Here is a 25,326-nt window from a genome sequence, read left to right on the forward strand (position 1 = left end):
TGTGGTTCTCTTGTATCTTACATTGACTCACCCTGCAGTGAGCCCTGTGGTTATCTTGTATCTTACATTGACTCGCCCTGCAGTAAAACCTGTGGTTCTCTTGTATCTTACATTGACTGACCCTGCAGTGAGCCCTGTGGTTATCTTGTAATTTACATTGACTCACCCTGCAGTGAGCCCTGTGGTTATCTTGTATCTTACATTGACTCACCCTGCAGTGAGACTTGTGGTTCTCTTGTATCTTACATTGACTCACCCTGCAGTGAGACCTGTGGTTCTCTTGTATCTTACATTGACGCACCCTGCAGTGAGCCCTGTGGTTATCTTGTATCTTAAATTGACTCACCCTGCAGTGAGACTTGTGGTTCTCTTGTATCTTACATTGACTCACCCTGCAGTGAGACTTGTGGTTCTCTTGTATCTTACATTGACTCACTCTGCAGTGAGCCCTGTAATTATCTTGTATCTTACATTGACTCACCCTGCTGTGAGACCTGTGGTTATCTTGTATCTTACATTGACTCACCCTGCTGTGAGACCTGTGGTTCTCTTGTATCTTAAATTGACTCACCCTGCAGTGAGACCTGTGGTTCTCTTGTATCTTACATTGACTCACCCTGCAGTGAGCCCTGTGGTTATCTTGTATCTTACATTGACTCACCATGCAGTGAGCCCTGTGGTTATCTTGTATCTTACATTGACTCCCCCTGCAGTGAGACTTGTGGTTCTCTTGTATCTTACATTGACTCACCCTGCAGTGAGACCTGTGGTTCTCTTGTATCTTACATTGACTCACCCTGCAGTGAGCCCTGTGGTTATCTTGTATCTTACATTGACTCGCCCTGCAGTGAGACCTGTGGTTCTCTGGTATATTACATTGACTCGCCCTGCAGTGAGACTTGTGGTTCTCTTCTATCTTACATTGACTCACCCTGCAGTGAGACCTGTAGTTCTCTCTTAGCCCATAATGATTCACCCGCAGTGACTACATTAATTCTATTTTAGCTCATGCTGATTCACCCTGAAGCAAAACCTATATTTCTCTCATAGTTCATATTGTCTCACTCGGCAGTGAAACCTTTGGTCCTCTTAGTTTATATTGACTCACCCCCTGCGATTAAACCTGTGGTCCTTTCATAGTTCATATTGATTCATCCCGCAGTGAAACCTATGATTCCTCTCCTAACTCACACTGACTCACCCTGCAGTGAAACCTGAGGTTCTCTTTTAGCTCATACTGACTCACCCTGCAGTGAATCTTGTGTTTCTCTCTTAGCTCTTACTGACTCACCCTGCAGTGAATCTTGTGTTTCTCACCTAACTCATACTGACTCACCCTGCAGTGAATCCTGTGTTTCTCTCTTAGCTCATACTGACTCACCCTGCAGTGAAACTTGTGTTTCTCTCTTAGCTCATACTGACTCACCCTGCAGTGAATCTTGTATTTCTCTCCTAACTCATACTGACTCACCCTGCAGTGAATCCTGTGTTTCTCTCTTAGCTCATACTGACTCACTCTGCAGTAAAACTTGTGTTTCTCTCTTAGCTCATACTGACTCACCCTGCAGTGAATCTTGTGTTTCTCTCCTAACTCATACTGACTCACCCTGCAGTGAATCCCTTGTTTCTCTCTTAGCTCATACTGACTCACCCTGCAGTGAAACTTGTGTTTCTCTCTTAGCTCATACTGACTCACCCTGCAGTGAACCTTGTGTTTCTCTCCTAACTCATACTGACTCACCCTTCAGTGAATCTTGTGTTTCTCTCTTAGCTCATACTGACTCACCCTGCAGTGAATCTTGTGTTTCTCTTTTAGCTCATACTGACTCACTCTGCAGTGAACCTTGTGTTTCTCTCCTAACTCATACTGACTCACCCTTCAGTGAATCTTGTGTTTCTCTCTTAGCTCATACTGACTCACCCTGCAGTGAATCTTGAGTTTCTCTCTTAGCTCATACTGACTCACCCTCCAGTGAACCTTGTGTTTCTCTCCTAACTCATGTGCAGTGAACCACGTTCGACCTCTCAGATCATGGGCTCATACTTCATTAAACACATCGACTCTCTTAGATCCTACTGACTCTCTTAGATGAATTTGAGTCTCTCAGCTCATTTTGACTCACTCTGTAGTGACCTCTACTGGACTCATAGAGATTTGCTCTTTAGGGATGCCTGCTGGGCCTGATTAGTCGATATAGGCGTGCATGCAGTGACTACCAGTTGACTTGCATGCAGTGACTGGTAGTTGGCTTGCATGCAGTGACTACCAGTTGACTTGCATGCAGTGATTGCCAGTTGGTTTGCATGCAGTATCCGTCAGTTGGCTTGCATGCAGTGACTGTCAGTTGAAGTTGACTTGCATGCAGTGACTGCCAGTTGGCTTGCATGCAGTGACGACCAGTTGACTTGCATGCAGTGACTGCCAGTTGGCCTGCATGCAGTGACTACCAGTTGACTTGCATGCAGTGACTGCCAGTTGGCTTTCATGCAGTGACCGCCAGTTGAAGTTGACTTGCATGCAGTGACTGCCAGTTGGCTTGCATGCAGTGACCACCAGTTGGCTTGCATGCAGTGACTGCCAGTTGGCTTGCATGCAGTGACTGCCAGTTGGCTTGCATGCAGTGACTGCCAGTTGGCTTTCATGCAGTGACTGCCAGTTGAAGTTGACTTGCATGCAGTGACTGCCAGTTGGCTTGCATGCAGTGACCGCCAGTTGACTTGCATACAGTGACTGCCAGTTGGCCTGCATGCAATGACTGCCAGTTGGCTTGCATGCAGTGACCGCCAGTTGGCTTGCATGCAGTGATCACCAGTTGGCTTGCATGCAGTGACCGCCAGTTGGCTTGCATGCAGTGACCGCCAGTTGGCTTGCATGCAGTGACCGCCAGTTGGCTGTCTTAGCTCACTATATGACTCGTCACTAGCATGTAGCTGGTTTCTGACCCTGAGGTGACTCCAGGACTGCATGAGCTGATATTGACTTGCATGCACTGGCATCCAGCTGGCTGTTGTAGCTATTCTTCCTTCATCTCTAGCTTGGTAGGTGACCCGACGGTGACCCCATTGACTCACTCTATTGGGATCTCTAGTGGCCCTCACCAGCTGATACTGACTTGCATGCAGTGGCCTTCATTTGATTGGCTGACCTCTCCCAGCATGCACTGTTTATTGCTGACCAAGACTGTAGACTCTCATGCAGTCGTGAGCTCCATTCTAGGGCCTGCCCCGACCATATCTGCAATATGATTTCTCATTTTCTTCATTTCAGCGACTGTGACCCGTACCTACACCAAGGGCTGCGGTTCGGGGGATTCTTGCGGAAAGCTCCTGGCCTACGACACCGGGGTTACCCAGCAGTACTCCCTGGTCAGCTGCTGCGCCGACAACAACTGCAACACGAAGCTTTTTAACGGTAGGGTGGTCTCTCATGTGGGGCAGGATGGATGTGTTTATAGGTGCCAATGTATTTATCCCCCTGGCAGAACTGGATAGAAGTCTAGGGCTTCGTCCTTAGTTAGTCACATTGCCAACTCATGGACTTTATGGCTAACTCTGTTTTAGGCGAATATTCTACCACAAAGATTGTTTGCTGGAATAGTCTGTGGCAAAAAGTGCTTTCATTATATTTATTTTTTCAGCTTTGTGAAAAAACACAGTATTTATTTTGCTCTGTAACATGGTAACAATTTTCCATTTTTTTCACCAAAAGCATCTCTAAAAAGTTTTCTTTCCATATGTGAAAAGAAAAATGTGTACACCTGTTAGAGACATTCCGCAAAAAGTTTCTCAAAGTGTGCAGAAGAACCGTCAATCAATTGGACGGAACCCTGACACTAGTCGGATACCTAAAGAGTGTCTAGAGTGAAATAGTAGTGCTATTACCCAGAGTAAGGGCCCTGTCATTGAATGCATCCAGGAAGTTGGGGATTCACGCCTAGAAGCATTAATACAAAGGTGCCCCACTGTGGAGTTGGGTTGGATGACTTGCCATCAGGCTAAACTCTTGGGTTACAACTCAAGGACCCTTGGATCCACCCCTAGTTCTCTGTAAGAGGTGTCAGTTTACTTTTTGAGAATTGTTATAATCCATCCATTTCTTGCAAGTTCTCTGGCACTGGACCACATATGACCAGCAGAAAAAACAAGGGATTTTCAGATGGTTGAAAATAATACCAACGAAAATCAGCCAACTCAGCTTTTCCTGCTTACAATGTTGGCACATTGAGTAACATTAACTTGGGCAATAGTAACAGCTGTTTTCTTTCATAGGTTCCAGATCATAGTCATAAACACTAAGGGGCTGATTACGATGAGTGTTGGAAAGCATCCAACTTCAGGTCAGAGGCTTTCCGACACTTATCATCTGTTTCACTTTCGACTACCTAATTACAATCTAGGCGGTCGGAATTGAAACTGGACAGCCATTCCGGCAGGATTCCGACAGGCTCAATGAGCCCGTCTGCTAGCCTGAGACCAGCCCGCAATCCCAATGGACAACGTTATTGCGGTTGGGATTACAATGCTCGGTTTCCCACAGGCTTTTCATGCCGAGCTTGGGTCCTCCTAGCAGGCCCCCCTTCTCCTTGCGGTACAAAAGAGGGTGGTGATGGATGGAGCATCTGAATCAATCAAACACTCACCCCCAGTCAAAAGATCTGGGTTTAATCCATCACTGTTCTTTAGCCCACTCTGCCACCCCAGTTCAGACATGGCTGTATGCAAATCAGTCTGACCCTGTGCCTCATGGGAACAGTCCAGCCCGAACTGCCAAGCCATGTCTTCCCTGGACCGGAAACAAGCTTCTGAGGACCGGTTTCTGGCATTCCAGCCGTCTTCAGCCCGGCTTGCTTGAATCCAGTGGCAAAGTGAGCAAGGGACTAACGTCTGAGCATACCCTGCCACACTTATGGCGGCCAAAAGCGGTACAAAAGGGGGTGGTGATGGACGGGGTCAGGGTCATGGTCATGGCCTCAGGGTCAGACTGATTTGCATATAGCCATGTCTGAACTGTGGTGGAAGAGTGGGCTAAAGAACGGTGATGGATTAAACCCAGATCTTTTGACTGGGTGTGAGTGTTTGGTTGATTCAGATGCTCCGTCCATCCCCACCCCCTTTTGTACCGCCCCTTCTCCTTGCAGCCTCTGGTTAGTGCCCCTGTTGATCCCTGCACTATGTGGCAGGCACTGTGAGGTGCCTGTCACGCGGTGCAGGGATAATCACAATGCCCATTTCTCTATGGGAGCTTGTGGTACGGCCGGTTTAAGACAACAGCACAAGCGCCCATGGATAAATGGGAGTATAAGACCGCACTATGCGTGGTCGCATTGTAAAAGTGACGTCGGGACCGCCGACCGGAGGTCCTGAAACCACGATGGTGACATCGTAATAAGGCCCTAAATAGTCACGCCTACACGTGGGGATCTCAGAGCATTCCTAAAAACCAATATATATAGGATTGCACCCTAGAACATTACATATATGTTTGTAAATGTAAATGCAGCAGTATTTGTATAGCGCCCGAATCGACCCCGAGGGGTATCTCAGGCACTTGTACGCATACTGCTGTGGAACCCTTCCTGGCTTTTCCTTGTGAAGTGCCCACTCCTGGGCACCCCCAAGGTGAAGCCAGGCATCCTAGCGTTGTTGTGGCGATTAAGCAAGCTATTGCCCAGAGTTGCGGAGTGGGCCCCATGATTAGAATAGGCACCGAGGCGAGAATTATCAGGTCCGCGGAAATTGAGCCCAAGACCCGCCGAGGCGGGAATTGAACCCTAATTACATCCTTTAGGCTATGTAGCCTTTCTGTAGGCTGCAAACATATATGTAATGTACTATGGTAAAATTGTGTGTGTAGAGTTTTATATGATTGTAAAAGTGCTCTGGGATGTCCACGAGGGACAATTCATTGCTTATGACTTTTGATGAGAATTCCCCTTGAAGAGAACTAGAGTTAACCCCTTGCATGCTGATGATGGCTCCCATCCATCATGCACTACGGCGCTCGTGTGCTGATGATGGCTGGGGGCCGTCATAAACCCGCCCACTCTCGATTTTGCCGCACAGGCGTAGAATCGCGGCAGCATGCATGGGGTTAAAGGTGAGCAACTTTTCTTTGTTTGCAGAACTTAGAAGCGGAAAAGTGTGGCATGATCGTCTCTATAAAAAACAATTTAAAAAAAGAATTCTATCAGTTTTCTTTTTCCAACAAATCAAAACACTTCACCATTTCACATGTGATGATTATCAGTTCCTCCGACTAGTCTGTCAATTGGCAACAAGGCAATTCTGTTGCGAGATAAGCGGTGGGCGAGGACGCCGGATCTTTATCTTGCCGTCCTCCTTCTCTCCCCCGTCGTCCAGGCTTGGCCTCACCCTCCCATCATCCCTAATTATCCCGATTTGCCCATTCGGTGATAGGACTGGCCAGGTGACCGTGGTCTCCCAGGCCAAATTATAGTAGGTTGGCCATTGTCCCCGCACCCTGGGTATTTCCTCAGGCAACCCCTTGCCTTGTAAACCACTCTCTCTTCCTCTATGCAGCACATTGTGCCAGTTTCCCATTCTTTTTTGTAGCTTCCCCACTTGCTGCTACATCCCATTTTGCTATGCAGAACCCTATGGAGCAGAATTAGTTGCCTTCTGGTGAGGTCTACATCTCCCAATATTCCCAGAATTAAGAAGTGTGGCATAAAAGGGATGTCAGCCTCCAGAACAGCTGCCAGCTCTGTAAATGCCTCCATGCATTATCAGAGACGTGTTAAGGCATGGGCAAAGTGGGCTCTGGCCCAGGGTCCCCACCTTTCGAGGGGTCCCATCATTAAGCTTTCAGGACAGTTCTAGAGAGTGGCATAACACACCAATGATGGGGCACCCTTCAGAATATGAAAAGGGGCCCCCGGCCTCCAAAATATCATAAATATTCAAAAGCTTTGCACTGAATGGTTGCCCCCTGATGGACTGTGGACCCCTTAAAGAATTGGGGGCCAACAACGTGGTTGTGTCAATGATCAAATCTTAGTTGCTGAAATTGGGAATGAGCTGGAAAGGGATGATGAATTCAGAGTTTATCCAAGCATGGGGACCCAAATTATGGGGTCCATTAGGATGGCGGACGGATCACCACCGCCATGCAGGCGGTGGCAATCCGTCCGCCATCCGTCACCATCCACCAGCAATTTAGGGGGACCGCGGTGGATGGAAAGACCGTCTGCCGTTTTTCCAGCGCGGTCGCAAGGCGACTGCGGCAGAAAAGGTCTAATATGGTGGCGGTGTCTATCAGATACCCCCAGCCATATTAGGATGGGCTTCGGGGTATGCCTTTCCGTGGAGGCAATACAGCCACGGAAAGGCATATGGTCTTTGCTTTGGGGGCCCGTTGCGGCCCCCCAGGCAAAGGGGGATAGGGGGTGCACATGGGGGGGTACCTATGGTACCCCCCAGCATTTCAATGTACAACATGACAGGCACCGCGCGGTGCCTCTCATGTTGTGCATTGAAATGTAAACCGTGCATTTTTAGCATTGCGGCGGGCGGTGCTGAGAACACCGCCCGCCACAATGTTAAAAATGCTGGATGCGCCCGCCACTGTGGCGGGCGCATCATAATTGCAATGGCGGAACCGCCGCACACGTGGCGGACGGTCCAGTTTCCACCGGGATGGCCTAATGGACTCCTATGTTTGGCCTGGCACCCCCGAAATCCTATAGATGTCCATGTACATTATGCCTGTAGGTGTGGACAAGAACTAACAACACGGATAAAGATGCCTGCGTCCACTCCACATCGTAGATGGTTAGGAGTTTGTGCCCCTGTGTATCCTACTTTCTAGGGGTCTACTGAACTCCATTGTTTCCCAAGGTACGTCCTCTGCTTGCAGGGCATTGTGTATTTGAATGTATTGGAAGAGGTATGTATCATGCAGATCATACTCTGCCGGTAGCTCTGGTGAAGGATTTAATCCCCCCCTTCCTTCCCCAGGTCAATGAGCGTTGAGATCCTGATCAAGTCCCAATGGGTCTTCCTTGGCAGTCCTCAGAGTTCCTTTAGCGTGTCCCCTGTCGAAAGCGGGATCTACAAGGAGAGTTTGTCTCTCCAACCTACGGTGATGGTCTTACCCCAGGACTCAAGGGTACTGTTTGTGGGGCTTACGAAGTGTGAACGGTGCGTCCTTAGGTCTGGAAGTGGGATGCCCCCATTATATACATTCATCTGCAGGGTTCGAAAGGCGATGCGCAGGGGGCCTCCATCCCAGAGGAGGGTGAAAAGCATGTATCAACTTTATTAAAAACAATTCTTTGGGGATCGGCTATGGGGTATTCTATAGGAATTTGAGCAAGGTAATCATCTTAAATATGGCCACTCTTCTTATAATCAAGAGGTGTACCTACCTCCAGCAGTCGACATCCTGCTGAAAGGTCTAATTGACTGCCTTCATGTTCCCTTTGACCAATCGCTGTTTGGAAAACCTTATTTCCAGCCCCAGGGATTAGAAAGCTTCCCTAGTGCTCACTATCTGGGATGGGATAAGTACATCCAGGGGCCAAGCGCCCATTTGGTATGGTACTGGTTTATCCTAAGCTGATTTTATATCCTATGTATCTGTCAACATTTTGTAACACTGAAAGGACTGTCGGGATCAAAACAACCATGTTGTAAAATTATAGTAATGTATCGTCCACGTACAGGGAAAGATGTTCCTCTTCTCCTATGACTTTTGGAAAGATGACCCAAATCTCTCCTGACCCTCAGCTAGCAGGCCAGAGGCTCCCGACACAGTGTGAACAGGAGTAGCGAGAGGGGACATCCCTGGGATGTCCTTTTATTCAGTCTACACTTCTTCAAGAAGGTATCATTCACCATGAACCTTGACACCAGGTTGTGGTATAAGAGACATACCCAAAGACAGACAGTGGGGGAAATTCCCAGCCTGACCATGCCCCGAAGGAGATAATCCCACTGTATGGAATCAATCGCTTTCTCTGCATCCAGGGATACAAATGTGAGGGGCAGTTGCGTGTCCCTTTGATATTCCAGCCAACAGCAGAGACGCATAGATTCTGTCATATATATGAAATTGAATAAAACATATTTTGCTTAAGTTTAAATAAAAAAAATCAATTCCCATCTAAAGTATAATAAAGTTTTTATTATGCATTAAGAATTATTAAAAGTAGTGTATGGAATTAGTTTAACATAATTTAATTATATTTTATTAAAATTTAATGTCATATTAATTTAAAAATTCAAGAAAGGGTATTAAAAAGTTTTATTATGAAATTATAAATGTTTTAGTGTTACATATATTTTACATTAAATTTAAAGTATGTATATGTTTAACTATTTTACATTATTTAATTTAATTTAGTATTCTTTCCTACTGGGTTTTATTTTAAGTCCCTCACTCCATGGGAGGGTGTTGCGGTATCAGTGGTTGGCCATTTGGGGTGCTGGACTTCCTTCAGTTCTGAGCGGGAATAATGTACTTTTACCTTTTTGGCTGTAATAACTTTAGAACTGCAGCTTCTGAATAGCAGTGGGGTTACTATTTTGTGGATGTGTGCATGCTCCTCCTAATACCACTCTCTAAGCCTTCTTATACCACTCCTTATTCCTTCCTAATCTTCTCCCCTTTAAGCGTATGTTTTCCTCATTTTCCAGCCAATCCCCTCTGTCCCTCACACATTTAATACTAAAACATACACTTACGTATGAGGAGACACTACCAGTCTGATTTGAGATCTCCACACAGAAAACGATATAAGAGATGTAACCTCACCATGTAAGTTTGTAAATAGCATTTTGTAGTACGATTGTAGTACTATTGGGGTATACGAAGCATATTACAAAATGCAGTTAATGAATAAGGCCCAGGATTTGTCCCAGTTTAAAGGATGGTATTGCTTCTGCCTTGAAATCAGGCCAAGCTACTGCTTTGTCTACATTTTCCTCAATGTAAATATGGCACTATAGTTAATAAATATTTTTATTTTAAATCAGTAAATGATGTGGTTGTATTAGCTAAGATAGACGTCGACACGCGTCGGCCTGGTCTGACATTTTTCCTTTCTCCTTTCAGCGACCAAGCCCCCATATCACAACGGCATCACATGCTGGGGTTGCAATGAGACCGGCAGGAATGAGTGTGCTCTTGAGAAGCAGTCAGTGGTTAGATGCAATGGCAGCCTGGCTCGCTGCTTCCAGATGTTCGGTAAGTCCGCGGCGACATCTATTCGCTCAGTTGCCTGGAGCATGGCTTTGGGGTCCAAACGTAGGGTGGCCACCCATCTCTTGTTCATTTTTTGATATTGTGGTTGGGCTTGGAGCTGGTACTTGAATAAGAGTGTGCTCACTATCCATTTTTACCACGACATGTCCCCTTTTGTTTAGCTAAATCATGTAATAATATTTTAGACTACTTTAAAATACCTTTGAAGTGATGTTTTCTCCATTTATTATTATTATACATTTGCATCTTGGCGCTAATAGCTTTGGCTGTTTTACTGTTGTGGGTTTAGATTTGAAATGAGATCAACATACTGATCCTTTCCAGATAGATATTTTGGGGTATGCAAAGTAATAAGTAAGTAAACATTTGTAAAGTGCAACGAATGCCGAGGCGTCTTGGCGCTAGTACCCATGTACTACTCTTAAGTCCATGCCATTTTGAACTCCACCCAAAACATCCAAAAGGAAACTAAAAATGTGAATATTTAGGAAATAATAATATACAATTAGTACAAATGAAAACAACTGAGCCCTCGTCACACTTTTACTAATAGGGAGTTTGATGTTTTCGGATTGATTCACACAGGTAATAAAGAGTATACAATAATACTCCTGTAGCAGTACTTCCTGTACCCATGGTCAGCCCCACTACCGTTTGTTGATTCTACCAGTTCTACTTATACTGGCCTTGACATACAAATACCTGCCACAAATGTAAAATAGGTGCTTGGAAGCAACTTTCTTCAAGAGCTATTAACAGAGACAAAGGACTGTATTTGTCACCACCACTGGCTAGCTCAGTAAACATTTGATACCCCACTCTTCAACTAGGATAGGATTATAATTTTATTGTGGCTTTTGCACAAAACATTTCTACCTTTGACAATTAAATTTAAATCTAGAAAATATAAAATATTCACTTTAACAACAATATTCAAATTGAATTTGGCCCAACATCAGAAAGCGAAGGGAAAGAGAGGGTACGATGAGAAAGAATGAATGTAGGAAGAAAAGGAGAGGAAATGCAGTAGAGGAGATAAAGCAGGGAGGGGAGAGATGGAGTTGAAACTGGATAATGTATTCATACCACATCCAGATCAATACTGTAGGTGTTTTTTGTAAGCCTTACTTGTACGTTACCGGGCCAGTTTCATCTCTATTTGTCATCAGTGTTGCCTTCATCAGGATCTTTGAACTAACCCTGTGATTGCATCCCTCTCTTCTGTTCCCTTCATAACCATTTGATCCCTTTCAAGATGGCGACACCCTGACATTCGTATGTTCCAGGCGCCCGTCAGCCATCTTAGTCACGCCCTTCTCAGTCTTACTCACCATGAGCCCCACTGTCAAGACAGTTCATGTTGGTTCATTCAAAGATGTCTTTTTCTTCTCAGGTTTCTACACTGAGAAGCTACAAATATGAAGCACTAAGGAACACATGTACTAAACTCTGGTCGCAAAACACCAACTGAAGGAGGATTGGAAATGTGAAGGCTAACACTTTTGAATTATAATTCAAGGTTATTCCCAAAAAACAGAGCCCTTGGCTGCCCCCACTGTGGGTTGAGTACTGAGTGGGAGAGAGAGGCCATGGCACTGTGGCATTCTTTCCCCCTTCTTTCTCATTGGTGGAGACTACAAATATGGGATGTTCTACACAATGGTGTTCCACACTTAGATGCTTTCTGATTTCATTGCCATCATCGGCGGCTGTCAATGCCTCGTGATGCTCTCTGGGAAGAAACTGAAAGGCCTGGCTTGTGCAGTCTCCAGAGTCAGGGGAACCCGTTGTGGCTTCCACCAAGCTAGTAGACTAGAAGGGCGATATGAATTCCTGGGTAAATGGCATCTGGGATATCTTCCCAAAGCGGAGCCACATACCACAGAATGTCACCTAAAGTGGTGGCACTGGATGATAGAAGGCATTCGAGTGCCCCTTTGGGAAATGAGTGGTATCTCGCTTCACAGATGTAGAGACAGGCCGATGAACAAGAGAAGATACATTCACTTCCTGAGGGTTGAAAGACGGACCAGAGAGCTCACTCAACCAATGAGATCTGGTTGGATCTGTGTGAGTGCTGTCAGACGCGACAAGCGGTGCACCATCCATTCCTTGGATCCTGATCCACTGTAATGCAGCTGCCTGACCTTTTTCATAATTGCAAGGGATACAAAAGTAAGACAGGGCCCCTGCTTTGGACACTCACTCTGAAGGAGAGTCTTTACAAAGTTTAGAAGTTCATTAGTTATTATCGGCTAAGCCGTCAGCGGGGGTGAGGGGTCGGAGCATGTTCAACCCTCAGCACTGTGTCCATGGTCTTTCAGTGAGTGACCAGGACCTACCCCTCTCTTTCACAACTTTGGACAGTGATGAGTCTAAGCCTGCCTCAATTTCTTGCCATGTTGTCAGGGGCATTTCACTTGCATGGTTGAGGGGTGATGGGGGGCTGGGACCTCTACCTCCCACTTGCTTTTTTCTCTACTGCATTACAGAGGAGATTGGACCCCGCTCGTTCGTCTACCCTGGGTTTGGTTGTTAGGTCGCAGCCTTCCCACAGCACAAAAGACATCTTGGGGGATTAAGAAAGTTGACCTAGTAATGCATTCTGCTATTGCTTAGTAGTGTCTTTGTGTTTTGTAACCCACATTTTCTCGCTTTCTATTTGCTGGCTTGATTTTCTTTAGGCTGTCTAGCTCGAATCCGGCACTCCTGTTGCTCAAACCTTGTTTACTGTATTCTTCCACAAACATGTTTTCTGTAAACAGGCCTTTAAATCTTGTTCTTATCTCGTCACATTTGCTGTGCATTCAAAGACATAGGTCAAATGTCGGAATGTGCCTTCTAGGGAGTTTGTTGTTTATTTTTCTTTCTTTCACTTTAAAGTGAGAGGATTTATGTGACAATCGTGCTGGCGAGGGAGCTCCTTGAGGACGGCTATATAGATGTTAATTTTTTTGTAGCACACAAAATGTAAACATCTGTAAATGAGCTGTGCTGGCGTTTGTTGGATATTCTTAGGGAAATGTCCTTGAAAAATGTTGCTTTTTGACTGTATGGTTTTTGCCAACTATTTTACCTGACCATAGGACTCTAGGCACTTTACCCCTGTACTGCAGCGAAAAAGTGAGCGTGCCCTTCCTGCACATTTCAGAATAGGGCACTTACTTGATTGAGTTAGAGGGCACACCTGTGACTGCCCCGTAAAAAGGTACACCTCATAACCAGGACAGGTGCAATCTTGGCTAATAAGTAGCCTGCCGAAAATGTCTCATACTCAGTTTAGCCGCTCTCACGCCATAGCTTGCCCTGAGTTGGGTGTTCAGTACCACCAAACCGGCGTTGGTGAATGGCTGAGTAGGGGCATCTGCGTATGCACTGCCAAGGTAGGGAGTGACCCCCATGTGGGTTTTGTCTACCTAGGGGGTCGGCTCTCCCTATGAGACACTTATCGGTTGTGACCGATTCTATTATTAGGGTCTTAGGGCCTGGGGAACTTCAGCACTGTAAAGATAGTACGAAAGTGCGTGCATCTTCCGACAAACATTAGGAAGTGGTGCTTCCCTCGTGTCTCTACAAACGTGTCTGGCCTGCCATTGCAGGATGATGGGTTCTCTGCACCAATGATGCTTTTAAATATGTGACCTGCCATTGCAGGGAGAAACGCCCCATTGCGTGGTTACTCGGACTGGCCTGCCAAAGTCACTAGCCATCCTGATGGAACCTTTCACTTTCACCCGAGTACCCCAAGGGTATGTCCTAAGGGTAAAGTGAGTGGTAGGTCAGAGGCAGGGTAGGTGCACATGTGTGTCCCCCGTCCAGGTAGAGAGGAATAACCATGTGTGTTTTTACGACCTATGAGGTTTTCTCTCCCAATAGCTGACACAGAGAAATTCCTGATATTACTTCATTCTGCAATATGAATTGTAGTGGGGCAGCCTCATGATGTTTACTATCATTCGATTTGCAGGGACAACCCCTTGCCGATGTTCAAGGTGACTTTGTCGTGATTTGCGTAGAAATGTCACTACTAAAACGTGGGCATTTCCATGCTCTCAAACTCAATATGTGCCTTGGGGCTGACTCCAGGCTGCACTGGAGGTTGAGGGAGCACATTTGGGCATTCCACAGCAACAGCTATAAAACACGGGGCATTCAATTAGAACTACTGGCCTCTGCCATTTACGGCCCTGGTTGCAGAAATTGTAGGAGAAGGATTTGACACTTGGCCTCCAGAGCCAGAACGAGGCCCCACTAAAGATCAAGATCTGCACTCCATGGCCTCAAGGCAGACAGGACATAAATTAAGGATTACATCTGTAGTTCAAAGTGAGACTCTATGAACAACACCTAACTTTAAAGGCACACTTCAGTATAACTAATGGCCTCATCCTGCAGCAAAAGGTGAAATACGCTTGTGGGGACGTGGGACCAGAGAACCTGGAAATACGTAGTGCACATTGTCAGAGGACTCTTTTGTGCACAAGGAGGATTACTGCCATTAAAAAGGGCCGGCTACCTGCTGCTGTGTGGCACCCTGAAGTGTGCTCTCCAAGGGCTCGAGCTTACCCCCTGTTCTCTCAGAGATATCAGGGACATCAAGGGTCTCCTACGAGGCAGCAACACCATCTACCTGGAGAATGATGCCCTCTCATGTGCCTCTGCTGGTTTACAACTGGTAGTGTGGTGTGAGCTTGGAACTAAGGGCCATATTTATCAAGCAAAATCGCATTTTGGCGTTTGCGATCGCAATTTTGCTAAATGTTATGTATGAAGGCAAATCTGCGTGCAAAATAAGGAATCACAAAATTTGCGATTCCTTAAATGCAATGTAAGAAGCACCAAAAATGTGCAATTTGGCCTTAAGGAATCGCAAATTACCACCTACTTCAAGTTGTTGGTAATTTGCGATTTCTTTGAAAAATGCACTTTTTTGCATTTTTCAAAGTGTAATGTGAAGCACATACATGCGCCACATATGCACCCAGGCTTATTTCAGGGGTGCAACAGGGTGTCCTTTTGACACCCTTGCACCCTTGAAATTTCATTCTCACTTTGCATTCTCTAATTGCTAATCGCAAATTGAGAATGTCTTCCCATTCATTCCTGTGGCCCATAAGAATGAATGGGGAGGTATTCCTTAACTGCGAATAGCAATTTGAGATTCACAATTAAGCAATATGTAGGATTCGCAACATTTATTGCAAATCTTACATACATAGCATTTTGTGATTCTCAAATAGCGATTCGCAAAAAATCGCTATTTGAGAATCACAAAAGAGGATTTTGAAACATACGGCCCGTTGTAGTGTGCCTGGAGATCGGGTAACCTGGTGTGGAGCTCCATAGTCTTGCCTGCATCTAAGGTGTGCGGTTTCCTCATTGTGGGGACCTTGGCACGCCTAAGTGGTGGTGAGCGGGTGGCCTGCTTCATCAACCGTTCTGCATCTTTCTCGTGTGACACACTGACTACATGCTCATTGCATGTGGTATCTGATTCACAGGTTGCAACCCTCAGAGCTAGTGCTTCATTCTACCTCATGAGGCATTGCTGAACTTGCGCCTGTGTGTGTGACCGGAATTGTCTGGTGCGACCAATATCGACATGCACCAGAGGGTTGCCTCATTTCCAAAGAGGTAGGGAATTTGCAACTCTTTGTTTTTATACTTCACAGAACTGGGCTGGTGCTGAAAGTCCCTTGGGGACCCCTTTGGTGTGACCACCTATTGCCCTCAGCCAGTGTCTGCTCCACATGTTGTGGGTGAACTTTAAGCAGCTGCCAAACCCCTTTTGCTGTCTGCCTCCTAATTGACCTTGCTACCTACCCCCACCTGCTTCCTGAGACCCTGAATAAGAGTGACTTCAATTATGACTACAGCCATATGCAGCCTAGTGCCCGGAAGGGGGAGGAGGAGGTGTCGGCAATCTGTGTGTGTTGTATAGTTGGGGTGAGTTGGAGGGTGAAGGTGTGAAACTTAAAGTGGGGCACCCACCTGTGACTCACGACACTGGATGATGGTTTGCCTGATACCTTGATTTCTTGCCAGAAAAGTGTTACGTTTGGATTTGGGTTTCCCTGCACAGCCTTGGCCCACAGTGCTACTAAAAAGTGGTATATTTGGTGTATATACATATTTCTGATATTGTTGCGACTCGGGTGCACCCTCTAATTTTGTGGCATTGAATTATTAGAATCGTTGGGGTGGCCTGGGGTAGACAATGGATGGTACCACATCCGGGTGCTAGAGTGGGGTTTATCTAAGGATCTTTCCCAAGTGTGCATATTACTGATGTTGTTTGAACACGACTGGGCCTAGTACTGCTAGTAATAATTACGAATGTGATTTATGCACAGAAATACATAATATTCATGTTGTGTTGATTAGTATATGTGTTGAATACAAACATTATTTTCATACATCATGTGTGAAGTCTCTTTTATGACGTTCAAGGTACTCCTCGTGAGTGAGTGCTGTGCCAATGCTTTACACATTGCCTCTGTGATAAGCCTGACTTATTGGTACAAAGCTATCAATGGGTGAGCGCAGGTTATACAGTGAGTGTAATCTATGACCCCTGGCAGGAGTGGTAGGTTCTGCCTAGCTGGGTTATCATCGTAGCCAACCAGAAAGTGCCAGCTCCAACAACAATCAAATCAATCAATTAGGTGATATCATTTCCACACTTTATCGTTTTTGCGCTGTATAATGTTATCAATAAAACTGTATGTGAGTACAAATATAACTTACATTTTAGATGTCCTGTCTGTAATGGCAGTACACTACCCTACCATGGATACTCCACGTTACCCCACTCCAATATACTCTGCACCACTCCACGCCACTGCACTCTACTCTGCACCACTCCACACTATACCACTCCACACTGCACTCTTCTGTGCACCACTCCACCCTATGCCTCTCTGCCTCTCTACTCTAAACCACTGCACTCTACTGTATGTCAATTCACTCTACTCCCACACTACTCTACTATGTGCCACTGCACTCTGAGCCACTGCTCTCTACACCACTTTGCACCACGCCACTCTATGTCAAACTACTCTGCAACACTGCACTCAAAGCTACGGCACTCAACGTCAATGCAATCTACACCACTTTACTCAAAACCAATGCTCTCTATGCCAATCTGCTCTGCACCAAATCACTCTACGCCACTATACTTTACGCCACCAGCTCTGTGCCACTCTATTTACTCTGCACCACTTTATGTCACTGATCTCTATGCCACTCAACTCTGGGCCACTGCACTCCTCTATGACACTCTACTGTGCACCACTGCTCTTCATGCTACTTTAGTCTGCGCCACTGCACTCTTCATCAATGCACTCCACGCCACTCTACTATTCACCCCTGCACTCTAATGCAGTATATTATGCAACACTGCACTCTCTGCCACTCTACTTTATGCCACTCTACGCTACTCACCTCTACACAACTTAACTCTGTGCCACGGCACTCTAAGCCACTGCACTCCAAGCCAATCTAATCTACTCTGCACCACTGCTCTCTACGACACTCTACTCTATCCTGCTGCACTATGTGGAGAAGTGTGGCTCAGGGGTTAGAGGTGGCAGACCCGGAAGCTGAGATCGGCCCTGGACCAGGGTTCAATTCCCCGCCTCGGCGGGTCTTGGGCTCAAAAAATCCACGGACTCGATAATTCTCACTCCGGTGTCTTCTCGACTCATGGGTTCACACTCTGCGACTCTGGGCAATAGCTTGCTTAATCTCCACAACGGCCCCTCGCGGCGGGATGCCTGGCTTTCACCTTGTGGATACCCTGCCGGGGTTATCTCACAGGGGAATACCAGGACGGGTTCCCTAAGCAAGCGCCGGGAAACCCTTTGTTTGTAGCTGTGCGCTATATAAGCTCAAATACATTTACATTTACACTCTATGCAACTTCACTCTACTTTGCAACAATCTACTCAATCACTGTACTCTTTACCACTGCACTCTACCCTGAACTGCTACACTCTACCCTGCATCACTCCACTTCACTCTACTCTGCAACAATCTACTCTACACAACTGCACTCTATGCCATGCCACTCTACTGTAAACCACTGCACTATACGCCAATTCACTCTACACCACTTTACTCAAAAGCAATGCACACTATGCCACTGTACCTATGCCAACTATTGTGCCTCTCTACACTTTATGCCACTATACTCTACAACAGTCTACTCTATGCCACTGCACTCTATGCCACTGCATACTTTGTCAATCTACACCATTGTGCTCTACGTCAATGCATTCTTTGCCACTCTATTCTACTCTGCAACACTGTACTCTGTCACTGCTCTCTGAACCACTCTAATCTGCACTACTCTACTCTGCACCACTTTGACACACTACTCTGTGTGACTGCACTCTATGCCTCTGCACTCTACTCTGCACCACTCAACTCAACGCCACTCCACGCCACTGCACTCTACGCCACTGCACTCCACACCACTCTATTCAACACCTCTGAATGCTGCCCTGCACTTCTCCACTCTATGCCACTTCAGTCTACGCCACTTTACTCAACTCTTCCCTACTCTACTTTACGCCATTGCACTTTGCACTACTGCAATCTACTCTATGCCATTGCACTCTAGCTACTCTACATCACTGCACTCTACGCCAATGCACTCTACACCACTTTACTCCAAATCAATCCACTCCACACCAATGCACTCTATTCCAATCTACTCTCCACCACTGTACTGTATGCCACTTCCCTCTAGGGCACCCTAATGCACTCCACTCTACGACACTCCACTCCATGATTCTCCACTCTATGATGCTTTACTCCATTAAACTCTGCTCGACTGACACTGTACTCCACCCTGTGATACTGCACTCTACAACACTCTACTCCACTCTATGCCATTTTAAGACACTACTCTACAATGCTCTATGCAACTCCCTCTCTACCACTCCATGCCACTTTATTCCACTCTCTTCTATGACACACTACTCCACTCCAATCCATGCCACGGCACTCTGACAATCTACTCCACTGTACGCCACTCTATTCTCCAACACTCTACTCCACTCTACGCAACGCTGTCTATGTCACTCCACTCTTCTGTACACCCCTCCACGACACTATGCCCCTCCACTCTCAACACTCTACCCAGCTCTGACACTGTGCTCCACTATACACCACTCAACACTACATCCTTCTACTCTACGACACTCTACTCCCTCCATGACTCTCCACTTAACTACTTTCCACAACACTCAACTCTACTGTACTCCACACCACTCTATACCACTACATAAGTCTACTTTATGACACTCTACTCCACGCCACTCCTTTACCCTACTAACTTTTAGCCATGCCGAACAACAGCCAATCTGGTGCACAACATTGCTAAAACAAATTGGCAAAGCCAATAGCTCTTGCATAGGCGAGACCTACTGGCTTTACCAGTGCTTGTTTTTATTGTGTAGCACAATGAACAGGGATGGGGTGAAAGCAGTGGAAAGAACATTTAGGACAGGCAGGAGCATGAATATTGAGTGAGAAGTGAAAATACCCTTTGCCATTATCCTAATACATACCTCTCTCCATTCTCTGTAGGGGGGCCGAACCGGCAGACGTTGAAGAAGGGATGCTGCTCTGAGCCTCTGTGCTCCAGCATCTTCCCTGCTGTGCAGGGAATCCCTGCCAACACTGAGATCCAGTGCTGTGCTGGCAACCTATGCAATAAGTGGCCCAACACCTTCCCTTGCCCTGCGGACTACAGTGGTAGCTGGCGACCATGGAGGAGCCGAGGCCTGCTGGTGGCCACCCTCTGCATCAGCATACTGAGCATAATCCTCTAACTGCACACGCAGCACCCTTGAACAATATATTTATAGAGATAAAAAATATTTATAAACCTATATTAACTCTGATGGACAGGCCTGATTACTGAGATTGGGGCGAGGTGTGCATTGACGCGTTAGCCTCCTGGTGGCTCATCGTCAGACTCACAGAAGGAGCCGCCCTGATGCGGATCATGGCACAGACAGCAGAGGAAGAACTTGCACTTGTTCCACAAAAGAGGGAACAGGAATGGGTGCAAACGTGGCCCCGCCAAATGCAACCTTGCAAATATTGGCTTGAGTTGAAGACTTCTAAGGAGGATGGAATGCCATGTGATTCACTGCCCAACCCTCGCTGCCTTCCAGAGACGTGACTGATTCTGCCCTGCAGCTGCTAGACTCACAGTAACATTGACCTGCTGGGAATGTCCTTGCCTTCGCTCCAGGCCCATCCGGCACCGATCAGTGTGGCGTCAGTGATGTTGGCACTGCTTGATTGGCTGCAAAAGGGAACAGTTTCGGGAACCCGCCGAGCTTTCAGTCAAAACATGTTGTGCCTTTTCTTGTTTGCCTTGTTAGTCAAATGCAGCATGCATAGGGTTTCTGCCAAAGACACATGCGGACAGCTAAGGACTGTCGATCAGGGCCTGTACTCAAAGCACTTTGGAGACATTCCCTACTAGCTCCTGTTGGTTGGTGCGGTGGTCACCACTATGTACCGCTAACCACCTTTATTTGATCTCAATAAAATGGTTCAGCAATTGCTGAACAATCTGCTGGTAAAACTTTCTGGGAAAAAAGCATGATGCATTATGGGATTTACAGTTTTGCTTTTAACGTTGTATGTTGGGCTTACAAATTCCAGCCTGCACTGGGCTGTTTTATAAAAAGCAAGGAATAGTAGTAGGTGTCACATGCTACATAGGCCCCTTGGAAGGTATGAACACTAACCTTCATACGCATATGGATTCCAAAATCTACAGCTCCCCCGCTAATGTCCTGCCGGCCTCCTCCAGGAGGTTCTGCAAGAACGGTGACCAGTTTAGGCCCAGGAGAGCGAGGCCCATACCCGATTTTTAGGGTGAGTACCAGCAATGTAAACAAGATACACTATGCGCATTTTCATGGGGATATTCTGAAAAAGTGGCCCAGACTCAGGCCTCCTGGCCCAACGTTGGACACACCTGTTCTCGGAGCTGCAATGTAGGCGGGTGTCTCGTTGGGCCGATGGGTTGTTAGTACCTGATGGTGCCCTTATGCGTCACTGCGCCCGGGGCACCCCCTGCATCTCTCAGAGAAGTATTTCCTTGCTGTACTCTAAGTCTCGTGGTGTCCATAATAACACGCCCGAAAAGCTCTGAAATGCTGCCGGACCGCATTTTTTAATCTCTTCGCCACGAAGAGCTTGACAGGCGCTGGGCTGCAGAGGCTGGCGAGCAGGGAGTGCTGGCGGACACCCTCATCCTCCGCCGAGCCCCCAGGGAAGCACCCCTTGCTTCCTCCCCTTCTTGTCTTGGGGCAGTGTCTCTGCAGCCCTCGCCCCTGAGGGGCAGCCTTGCCCTCTTTCTTAGGGGAGAAACATCACTCCCCTCACCCAGGAAAGTACCCGTGCTGGGCACATTCCAGGCCTTGCGTCTTCACCCCAAACACTCACCCGGCTCTCTCTATGTGTTGCCTCCTTGCTTTCTAGTGATTTAAAGGGGGTTCTGTGCTCTGTCCAAACTACTGTCTGAAACAGCATCTACCGGATTGTAAAACAGTACAGCCAACTCCCTCTGCCCAACCCTCCAGGCTCCCTCCACCCCACACACTCCCCATGCGCCCTGAAGGCACCCTGCTTCTATGACCTTAATTAGAGAACGCCTCGTCTGCTTCAATACACCGAGGAGAGCATGTTACCCTCCACACACACACACACTACTCCCCTCCCCCCACCACCGTTGCCCCTCCCACAGCTGCTCCTGGGGTCTGGCTGAAGGGCAGACCCTTCCCCCTCACTCTCCACACCCTGGCTCAGCCCCCTTGCACCCCTGAAAGAGGCGAGCAGGAATGTGCGAACCTGGCTCCTGACACCCTTGTATCCCCCACCCCCTCGGTGCTAGCAGCAGCCCTACGTTGTTTTATCTGCCCTCCCCCCCCTCATGAACGCCCAAACTGAAGGTCACTTGAGTGGTACCTGGGCTCTGCGAAGCGCAAACAACGGCCCCAGAGCTCCTTTAAGTTGTTGGAATTAACCCCGGGCCCACACTCTCTAGCTCACGCCAAGACTCGAGAACACGAACCTTCACACCGCCGCCTAGTGGCCCCTGTCATGTAGGATAACTTGAGCCCGTCCAGTCGAACTTTATTGTCCTGGATTTGTAAACCACGCAATGTAAAAAGTGAAACTACAAGTTCCAGAATGCACTGTTTCCTAAAAAATAAAAAATATTAAGAGGAATGGCTAAGGGCCACACAAAAAACACAGGGGCTACTCAACAGATCTACACGTACAGCCTTCTATAGAGGCCCTATAGAACATACATTGAGCCCAGTAGACTAGTTGCTGTCCCAATCCCGTGTGGGTTTCAAGTTTCCCAGTTCCAGGCGTGAGTGTCTCACACTTTGTATTTCCTCTTATTACTATTATAGAATGAAGACTACAAATCCCAGAATGCACATAAAACACGGGCCTGGTGAGATACTCACGCATGGACATAGGAAACTTGAGAGTGCTACTTCTTCACATCCAAGCCATAACGTTTTAAGCTCACCCCTACAAACTCCCCAAGCATTGCTTACTTCACTCTCAGCAAAGGGGCCAGATATTGTTTGGGATTGAGAGTGGGCTGGATTCTTATCGCATGCCCCAAAGCAGGTGCGGAGCATAGCCAGCGCCCTCACAACCAGAATGAGAACCTCATCTGCATTTCGGTGCCTCAGAGGGAACTGGTGAACGGTGCCTGTCACGTGCAGCTGAAGAGTGCATCGATGGGAAAGGTCTGCTGTCTTGTTTTCTTTTTTTACACTTCTTAGTCCCCAGTCTGATGTTGTCCTGCCTCTGGGTGTGGGAAGATACAAAATGTGGAGAGGGTCTGGAAGGGGTGCAAGATTAGAGACCTAACAGCACCCTACGCCTAAGGACTAATGAAAAACACAAAAGGGTTGCTAAGGTCAATAGTGGCCTCAAATGTCTAACGTGTACTTGGAGCGTAGAGGTACAGACACCTAGTAGACACCAGGCTGGTGTTCTTTCAACCCAGATGATGAAGTTCCGCCAATGGGTGGGCTGATGGGTTCACGTCTGCTCTTGCCTCTCATTCTTACTGCCTCTGGGTGTGCCAAGAACCACAAGAGACGGTGAACTTGTCTGCAAGATGAGCAGGGGTGCTGGCTGTGATGGTATTATGAATGATGAAGTTGGTTTTTGGGGTTCGAAACAGTCACGGCTCATGACATTGAGCCGCGTTTGTACTGTATCTGGTTCGTTGTTCTTGACAAGTAATGGGAATTCTGTCTTGGTTGGGCTGAGCTTCAGGTAGGCGCTGGACATCCAGATGTGGATGACATGCAGATAGCGTTTGAGGGATGAAATGTCGGAAGCAGTGGAGCCTTTCAAGCAGAGCTGTGTATCATCAGCATGTTGGTGAATATAGATGCAGATACCTGTGAGCTGAGCATCATTGATGTGATCTTGGAGTTGAACATAGGCCGCTTTTCAATGATCTTGCTGATGAGCGATAGGTGAGTGATGGACAGTTGATGTGGAGATCATCAGGGATGAGCGATAGGTGAGTGATGGACAGTTGTGTGGAAGTCATCAGGGACCAGTAAAGGTTTCTTTAGGAATGGAGGATCTGACCAGTCTTGAGAGCTTCTGGGATGCCTTGATTGAGGGACAATGGTAACTGGGGGTAAGAGAGCATCCCCAGAGAGGGCTTCGATGAAGGATGATGGTAAGGCATCATCTTCATAAGAAGTGGCTTTGAGGGTCGGGTCTGCCAGGTCAGGGAGCGATAGAGCTCTGAAGGATGACCACTGCAGAATTTTAAGTTGCTTGTCCATTTTAGAACCTCTTGCAGTGTCCCATTAAGTCACTCTCACACATACCCCGAGACCAGGTACCTCTCCTGTCACTCGGCTGCATGCTTGCCTTAAATTCCGTAGGGCGCTCTGCCTTTTTTTGGTTAGGTTGGCGCTATACCATGACCACGTACATGCATACAGAGTCCTTCAAGCCCTCTTTGACTGCCTGCAGGACTTGCAGCATCTGTGTCCTGCTCCAGGCTTTTATAGGGGCACAAAAGGACATTCTGAGCCCAGTGAGGGACTCCCCTGCCCAATCAGACTCTCTGAGGCACCGCCAGCTGCTAATGAAGAGAAAAGGGAAACGGGGCAGAGACCCACAGACACAGCAAATTAAATGTTCAGGCTCTGGGGCCCCCACAAACTCCCCCATCAGGCCCAACTCAGGGATCTAACTCCACGCCCCTGCCCCACAGAAGAGGCTAATCCTTATAGTGATGTACATAGAGAGAAAATGTTTACTATTTTTATATGCAGCAAAGTCAGTGTACTGTAATTAGGGGGTGGTGCTTTTGGGGAAGTGCCAACAGCCCCCCCCCCCCACGAATGGAATTAAACCATACTCAGAACTGCGTTGTGTTTGTATCGTTTTTGTGGTGTAAAGACTTCTAAAAAAAGTCACTTTCAATATTGCTTTGGCTCTTAGATGGTCTCTATAAGGTCTTGAATTACGATTATCTGAAAATATTCTGAAAAGATGGGATGAATTTCTAAAGAATCCAATGGATCAAGTCTCTACTTTCAACTAAATATAGGGCCAGGTGTACAAAGCCATTTAGTGCTCACAAACCTTGCAATTCACTACATCACAGAGTTTGCAACTGCTAAATGGATTATTGGCATGTAATAAATCCATATATCAATTTTGCAATAGGTTACCAAATTGATGAATGGGTTTAAAAGTGTATTATGTATATATATTTGTAAGGGACATGTTTAGGGTATCCCTTCCAAATAGCGATTCGTAATGCAATGTATCAAAGTTTTGGGACTGAAAAGTTACTGACTCCCAATTAGGGCTTGTAACCCATTCAAATCTCCGTTTGGGATCACTTCCCCTTTGTGAATGTAAAACAAAAGTTTGTTTAGGAGTACGCAGTGGTCCAAGAGAGCGCTATCAAATCTTAAACTTTTCTAAAAAGTTGAATTTTTTTCCTAAATGCAGACCCATTTACTTAAAAGAAAATGGGCTGCTTTTACTAAAAAGAAGGGCTT

At 46.8% G+C, this 25,326-nt stretch overlaps 1 protein-coding gene across 1 annotated transcript in view; it reads left to right on the plus strand.

Moving 5' to 3' along the window:
• LOC147700962 (urokinase plasminogen activator surface receptor-like) overlaps positions 1-24,662 on the plus strand; it is a 181,669-nt gene extending 157,007 nt beyond the window's left edge. The window contains exons 5-7 of the mRNA XM_086929791.1: positions 3,269-3,412; positions 10,076-10,207; positions 19,820-24,662. Of these exons, the coding sequence (XP_086785917.1) occupies positions 3,269-3,412; positions 10,076-10,207; positions 19,820-20,064 (521 nt within the window). The 3' untranslated portion in view covers positions 20,065-24,662. The remainder of the gene's footprint in view (positions 1-3,268; positions 3,413-10,075; positions 10,208-19,819) is intronic.
• The last annotated feature ends 664 nt before the right edge of the window (positions 24,663-25,326 follow it).

This window comes from Lissotriton vulgaris, chromosome 7 (assembly GCF_964263255.1).
Source record: "Lissotriton vulgaris chromosome 7, aLisVul1.2, whole genome shotgun sequence".
Lineage (NCBI taxonomy): Eukaryota > Metazoa > Chordata > Amphibia > Caudata > Salamandridae > Lissotriton > Lissotriton vulgaris.